Here is a 7,568-nt window from a genome sequence, read left to right as displayed (position 1 = left end):
CCCCTTGTGTTCTAGCCCGGCCCACCTCCATCCAGGTTCTTGCCCCGCCCTTCGACTCCAAGACCACACCTCTGGGTTCAGAACTCACTTGTCTGGGTTACTTCGGCCCCAATGCTGTCCCTTCCCGGAGTTACTCCCTCCTCATCCATCCCCCACAGCTCCTTCTATCCCAGATTTTCTCTCTTCCCAAGTTGCTTTTCCCATCTGAAATTTGCTCCCCTCAAATTTAGTTCCAATTTCGTCCCCGCATTTCCTTCCCCTACAGTTCCATCTTCCTCTGAGTTTCATCCTCCCAGTCCTATCCCTCCTAATTACTGTGCCCTCCAGTTCCACATCCTGCCCACCGCACTCCATCCTTAACCTGCCTCATCCTCAGTTCCAACTCTCTCACTCAGATGGTTCTTTTCTCATTCAGTGAATTCCTTCCCTCCTTGATTCCAACCCCCATTTCGATCTGCCCATTGTCCCTTCTAGTTCTTCCCATCCAGTTTCTTCGCCTTTGACTCCCATCCACCTGTTTCCATGTCTCTCCAGTTCTATTTCCCCTCTAAGCGCATCCTCCCATCTAGTTCCTTCATTTCTGATTTCTTTCCTCATGAGTTCCATCCCCTAGTGTTATACTCACCCCCAGTTGCTGGCCATTATTCCCTCCTTACCCTGAGTTATATCCCCGTCCTTTAAGTTCTGTCCCCAACCCTTGAAGTTGTATCCCCTCCCCCTTTGATATTTCTCCACTCCCTGAGTTCTGTCCCCTCCCCTGGGATCTGTCCATGCTCTGATTTTTGCTCCCACCCCGTGGAATCGGCACCTGGAATCTGCCAGTCTGAGTTCTGTCCCGACCCACTGAGTCCCTTCCCCCTGGGATCTGTCCTGCCCCTCTGAGATCTGTCCCCGCCCTCTGAGTTCTTACCCCGCCCCTGAATTCCAGCCCTGCCCTCTAGGGTTGAACCTCGACTCTCTCCGTCCCCAGGAGGCTGGCAGGTCTCGCCCTGCTCCTTTCTCCGCCAGCCCCTCTCCCCGACGCTGAGTTCCTCCAGAACCAGGCCCCAGGAGGGTGCTCCTTTCCTCATTGCCTCCCTGCGTCGGGCCAAAAATGTACTGGGGATGAAATTTTCATGATGTGGCACAGGTCCACGAGGGAGTGGGAGGGAGCAACCGGCGCGGCGGGTGGGCGCCACGGAAGAGGGGAACAGCCAGCCACTGCCCGCTGCAGCTTTTCGCCTCTAGCTTCGTTTTGCTGGATCTCTGGGTGTCACAATTTTGTCTCTGCTTGAGAAAACCTCGGATTCCCAGGGAGGAGAGGCTGGGGGCTGGGACTCCTGGGTCTGAGGGAGGAGGGAGCCGGGGGCCGGGACTCCAAGGTCTGAGGGAGGAGTAGTCCGCGGAGCCGTCCACAGGCGCCACCCTGTGGCGGCAGAATTCCGGGTCTGGGTGCGGAGGCGGCGGTCCCGGCTCTGCGCCAGGTGTGAAGGTGGAGCAGATGGTGAAGAGGAGGGAGTGGGAAGGGGCCCCTGCCGCTGCCAAATCTCGGGCCTTCGCTGGAACCATCACCATGGAAACCGAAGAAGAGAGAAAAGACCCAGCCCCACTCTTTCCGGACCCAGGAATGAGTGCTTAAGCCTCCCACGGAGGGTTTCCATTCAAACTACAAGTCCCAGAGGCCGCTGGACTTCAGCGTTTGCTTCGGAAGGGCCGCGTACTCTGAGGGCAGCTGGGAGTTGTAGTTCTCTGAGGCAACGGGCTGAAGCTGCGTTGCGCCCTCTGGTGGACACGGCGCCCAAGTTCGCTTCCGCAGAGGCCCTACAGACCTTACCCAGTGTCATCATCCCCAAACCTTTTCATCTCGCCCTCTTCTCCCCCTTTCCCCACCCAATTCACTCCATCCCGGCCACACTACCTCCTCGCTGTTCTTCCAACGTCTACTACTGAGGCTCCTGCCTTTACCTCTCTTCCTAGGACTCACTATGAAAGAAGACGATGTTGGCAACCATTCATTAATTCAACGAATTATTTGAATTCCTACTAGGTGTCAGGCATTGTCGCACCATAGTGGACATAGCTCTAAAAAGAGTAACACTAGGTGTTGGGGACTACAAGAGGAGGATTCTAACTCAGCCAGGAACGGTCAGAGGAAGATTGAAGTTTGAAAAGCTTTCTAGGGAAAGCTCACTAAAAGGGATGACTGAGTGTGGGAGTCGGGAAACGTCCCCTGTGAGGGCAAACAGCTAGTTGTCCTGGAGTAGACCCGGGTAGATGTAGTGGAGAAGAAGATGCTAAGTAGAGGGAACAGCCAAAACTAAGAAGAGGTGCCAAAAAATGGGTGTGGTCAGGACACTGTTCAGTTTGACTAGACTCAGTGGGAAGAAGACAAAATGGGGCACGAGGGGGACCAGATCCTATGGAGTCTTTTCCTAGGGGCCGTAAACAGGAGAGGGGCAAGGTCAGCTCTGGGGCCTCGTGGGAGACTAATAAGGGGAGAGACTGGAGGCCAGGAGGCCAGGGAGACGATCCCAGGGAGAGGATGAGGGCTGAGATAGAGCAGTGACCCCTAAGGGACTCCAGGACTCCAGTCCAATGTCCCTTTTCCCTCCCACTCCCCATGTACTCCTAGCCAGACACAGAACAAATGCAAAATCTTTATTTTTATTTTAGAGAAGCCAACAGCCTCTCCTCTCCACATAGAAGCCACCTGGTCAAGAAGGCGCCAACAGAAGGGGCATCGCCACCATCAGTTGCTGAGGAGAGAGAAAGGAGAAAGAGGATTCAGATCCCAGGAGTCCAGCCCCAGCCCCTCTTCCCTCAGTCCCAGGAGCCCAGGCCCCTCTAGTGTCCCTGCTTCCCTGCACCCCCCCGCCGGCCTCTCAGGTACCTTTCTCTTCCTATGGAAGGCTGCCCTGCTCTCATCACAGTTGATCCGCAGGGGGATGTAGGCATCCAGATAGTACAGCTGCTGGGGGCCCCCCATCACCAGGCGATTCTCCCCCATCTCTAGCGACAGCCCCAGAGCTCCATCCTAGGGATGCAGTGAAATTCGAATCAGCCCACCTTTCCCTCCCCAGCAACAGGATGTTAAGTACACGGACTGGAGAGAGAACCCTCGTGTGTCCAGAAACCATATTTAAAAAGTTTAATCCCTCATGAAAAAGGCAGGACACAGTAATTACAGGTCTCCACAACTGAGCACTTACGATGCCCTGCGCATCCTCAAGACAGCACCGGAAGTGGGCCTGAAGACCCCCTGGGACAGAGGAGGCAGCCGTGCTTAGAGGGCAACGCCAACCAGTTCACACAGGTCTGGCAACAAGCCCACATCACTCCCTCTCCGAGACCCCAACCCTCTCCAACTTCATTCTCCTGCTCTGGTCCAAGGGTGCACTCACCAGTTTGGGAAGGTCGATTTCAGCCAAAAGGAGGTCAGGGGCTTCCAGCCAAAGGTTCAGATGAGGCTTCTCAGGGCTGGGGAGGAACAAGGCTCTGAATTGAGGAGAGCCACCAGGGTTTTGCCAAGGCTGTTCCCTCTTCCTCCCTCCCAGCCCTACGGCCACAGGACACCTTTCCAGGGGGAGTTCTGTTTCTCCTCCCTCTGGGTTCCCAGAGCCCCAGGACACTGCCCTCCACGGGAAGGAAGGATTGAAGGTGAGATTCCAAAGAATTTTGGGGAGACAGGAGAGAGGGAACCCATCGAAGGCCCACCCTTCCTCATGTCTCAGGGACTCTGGCGTGTACAGGTTTCCCAGCTCCTGGATTCCGAGGATGCTGCTGGGAGCGGATATTTTGCTGGGAGATGGAGCCCAGGAAAGGCCTGTTCTTCAGCATGCGCCACTCTGAGGGAAAGAAGGGGGTCTTGCGCTGTGAGAACCTCAGGGGAGAAGCTCTGGCCTCTGCCAAGGATGCCTGGGATCTGACCACACCCTCAAGCTTGACTTGAGGGAGCCCGCCTGCCTTAGCCCCGCCCTCCTAGGCTTTCCAGACCCCGCCGCTTATCTGGAATCCCCAGCCTCATCCCTCTCTCTCTACTCTAAGCTCACATAGCCCTCTCCCAGAAGTCCATGGTCCATGGGCTAATAAAACTCCCTGCCCACACTGGCCCCACTTCTCCCAAAGGCTGCCCTAAGCTGCTCTGGGCTCCTCCCCCGTGGCCCAGGCCCCGCCCCTCACCTGGATTCAGCTGCAGGCTGTACTTGTCCTCAAGGCCCTCTCTGGCGATGGTGATCACGAGCTCTCGCAAGAAATCGCTGTTCTAGGAGAGAGAGAGAGAGAGAAAAGATGCAGGAGGGCTACCGAGTGGAGGGAGAGGCCCCGTCCCAGGCCTCACCCGCAGCTCCGCCCCCAACCTGCATCCTCCGGTAGAAGTCGCTGTTGACAGCTACGTCGTAGGCAGTACAACCCTGGCCTTCTGCGGGGAAAGAAAGGGGGTGAGACCCCCAGCCCTCCGTGGGACCCCCACCGCCCAGGCACAGACAAGGAAACCACAATCAAGGCCAGCAGCCAGAGACCCAGAAAGACCCAGAGACAATTACGAAGTCAAGACACGAACTTGCCAGTATGGACTCACACCAGCTTCCTCTCCACCTCCAGTCTCTTCCCCGCTGAGTCCCAGAGCTGACCCTGCCTCTCCTCGGTTCACAGTCCTCCCAAGGCTCCCTAACGCCCACAGGCGGAGGGCTGAGGCCTTCAGCCTGGTGCTGGACCCCATGTGGTCTCCCACCTGTAGAGAAGCTCACTTCTCCAGCGACCTCATCCCTTTAAATTTCTTCCAATCACTCTCGATTACTGACCAATCCAATTTAATCATTCTCTCCCATCTCTGGATCCCTTCGTCCTCTTTGCTTAGAACCCTCTTCTCTGTCTTGGCCTGACAAACTCCTCTGGTTCCTTCAAATCTTTTATCTGATGTTCTTCCGCCAGGAAGCCTTCCCTGATCCCTCAGTGGGACCCCTCCCGCAGCACAGAATCACACCATATTGAAATCGAAGGAGGGGCTCCTTCACCGTCACTCAAGACTGAGAGTTTCTCAAGGGCAGGTTCTGGGTTTGATAAGTCCCTTCTCCCCAGGGCACTGGCCCAGACTTCATTCCAGGAGGCTTCAGGGGACATATGAGCACAGAAAAAACAAGGATAAAGAGACAAACTCAACAGAGAAAGAGGTGAGACAAGGCAGAGAGATAGAGACAAGGGAAAAGGGTGGAGGGGCAAACAGATGAGAGTGAGAGCTGGCCGGGACTAGGACCAGAAGATCAGTTAAGTAGCACACCTGCCCAGCCCTCCCTCCCCCTGGGGTGGGGCAGGGAGAGGTGCCAGCCTGGCTAGGTGGGCAAATCAGGACTATCCAGTGTGGGTGCTGGATGCCCAGGAGGCTAGGAATACACGATGAGGGAAAGGATCAGACCAGGGGGCTGGGTTTCTAGATCCTGAGGGAGGAGGGTCCCGGGCCCTGGATTCTTGGATCCCAGGGAAGAAAGGAGGCCAGATTCCTGGGTCCTCTGAAGGCACTGACTTGCATCCAATTCAGCATGCGGCTCTCCCAGACTCATGGGGATGCGAAACCCAGCTTGGTCCTCCTCCAGCATTTGAAGCAGCTCATCCTCAGTCAAGTCAGCCGGAGGAGGGATGGAGGGAGAGTGACAGATGTTGATGAAAACCTTCCCTTCAAGTGAGTGGGTCTTTATGCAGAAACCTGGTGGGAATGGGTTTCTCCTTGACCATCTGCATGGGTCTCTGTGTCCATCCATCCTTCCTCAGTCTCCATCCTTCCTTTGATCTGTCCCCTACTTTAAGCATCAGTTCTCCACTTTCTGGGTCTGTTCCCCACCCCACCCCTGAGATTTCTGACTCTATCTTTGAGTCTCTGTCCCCCTAGTCAATGCTGTCCTCCCCCTCCTGTCTGGATCTTGTCCCCTTCCCTGCTCTCTCTCAGTCTCCATTCACTCCCAGCACCCCAATGCCTCTGTACCCCATTACTGTGTCTCCTTCGTCCCTCCTCTCCCTATGTCCCCTGCCCCCAGTCTGTGTCCACCTCTCTGGGCTTCTATCCCTCTCTTTGGGTTTCTGCCTTTCTCACCAGGCTGAGGTTGTATCTGTGTAGATTCTGGTCTGCTTGTCTGGGCTTGCTGGAGCTCCTTGGAGGCCTGTGTTAAGAAAAACAACTTCCAGGCTTGGCGTTTGTACTATCAGAACCCCTTCATTTGTTGAGTGAACAATTTTTATGTATATGAGCTATGGAGGGCACAGCTCCTACTATGTCCTTTTCTTCCTTTGAGGAACCCAAAGAATAAGACCGGGGCCGGGCGGAGGGTATAGCTCAAGTGGCAGAGTGCGTGCTTAGCATGAACAATGACATGGGTTCATTCCCCAGTATCGCCTCTAAAAATAATGAAATAAACCTAATTACCTCCCTCCCCTCAAAAACCCTCCAAAACAAACAACAAGCTCGATCTCACCCCGATTTCTTCCAGTGCCTAGCAAACTTGAAGTTAAACAACTACAATTCCCGTAGGCCCTGTTGCCTACCTAATGCATTCTGGGAGCCGTAGTCCCATTTCTGAGGGAGAGAGGCGAGCGCTCTCTCCCTCTCTTTCTCCCTCTCTCTGCCTTTCTCTTCCTCCCCCCGCCCCCACAACCTCCGGAATCCCCAGGGACCCAGGAGTCCGTTCAGTCTGCACCTGCAGCAGCAGCTCCTCCAAACGCGCCGTCTCAGCGCCCATTGTCTCCTCCTCGTTTATCTCCGTCACCAGCAGCTTTGAGTCGGCCATGGCCCTGGGGAAGAAACCTAGGCGTCCTCAGTAACCCCGATGCTGGGGAACCATCGGCGGAATCCGAACTCTTAAGTCGGCTCCCTGGCCCTCAACCGGCTCCCGACACCCACTATTCTGTAAGAAAATCTAAGAATCTGTCCTGAGACTACAATTTCACTCAGACCAGATACTGTCGTCAAACCTCTTGGGAGCCAGTATCTCTAAACGCTCTCTTAAGTCCGCTGTGCCAAACGTGTAAATGACAGCCACTCTTCCGGTCTCTGCGTAACCAGGAACTTGAGTAGGCCACACTTCCTACTAACCCAACGCTCGTTCCTCAAACCTGCCAACAGCATTCCGTTACCAATCACAGACCAATCTAGTCTGTCTGAAGCCACGCCTCTCAACTCAACCAATCAAAACTAAATCCTGAGAGTCTCTAAATGCCATACTTCCTGTGTCGATTAAAGCCATACTTACGCTCCTTCCAGACAGCCTCATCTGGCCAGGTTACTGGGCAGTTAAGGCTGGCACACTTTAAAAACCTTAATTTCAGTGTCCATCCTAAACGACTCCCTTCTAATCTCTGAACAATCGCTTCGTCCCCGAGGTAGATTCGATTCTCTAGTAACTGCATTGTGGACGAAAAGCTGCACTTTCGGCCTCCAATATGAATAGGGTGGCGGGAAGAGACCAAAAGGCCACTCTTCTAGATCTGGAGCCATCCTACTTGCAAGGCACCCACATTTCAGCTCCCTACTCCTCCCCCACTCCCCCGCTTTGAGGACTGCGCATGCTCCAAACTACCCCCACGGACCTATAGGCGGGGTCACT

At 54.9% G+C, this 7,568-nt stretch overlaps 1 protein-coding gene across 1 annotated transcript; it reads right to left on the bottom strand.

Moving 5' to 3' along the window:
• Window positions 1-2,618: 2,618 nt before the first annotated feature.
• On the bottom strand, window positions 2,619-7,513 carry PIH1D1 (PIH1 domain containing 1). The gene is given in 11 exon segments (XM_032485522.1): window positions 2,619-2,735; window positions 2,870-3,013; window positions 3,381-3,456; window positions 3,694-3,746; window positions 3,748-3,824; window positions 4,159-4,240; window positions 4,335-4,396; window positions 5,498-5,677; window positions 6,062-6,128; window positions 6,663-6,769; window positions 7,215-7,513. Coding segments are annotated over 11 exon segments (1,047 nt in total). The 5' UTR covers window positions 7,372-7,513; the 3' UTR covers window positions 2,619-2,693.
• Between the last annotated feature and the right edge of the window lie 55 nt (window positions 7,514-7,568).

This window comes from Camelus ferus, chromosome 9 (genome assembly GCF_009834535.1).
Source record: "Camelus ferus isolate YT-003-E chromosome 9, BCGSAC_Cfer_1.0, whole genome shotgun sequence".
Lineage (NCBI taxonomy): Eukaryota > Metazoa > Chordata > Mammalia > Artiodactyla > Camelidae > Camelus > Camelus ferus.
This window is presented reverse-complemented; position numbering and strand designations above follow the sequence as displayed.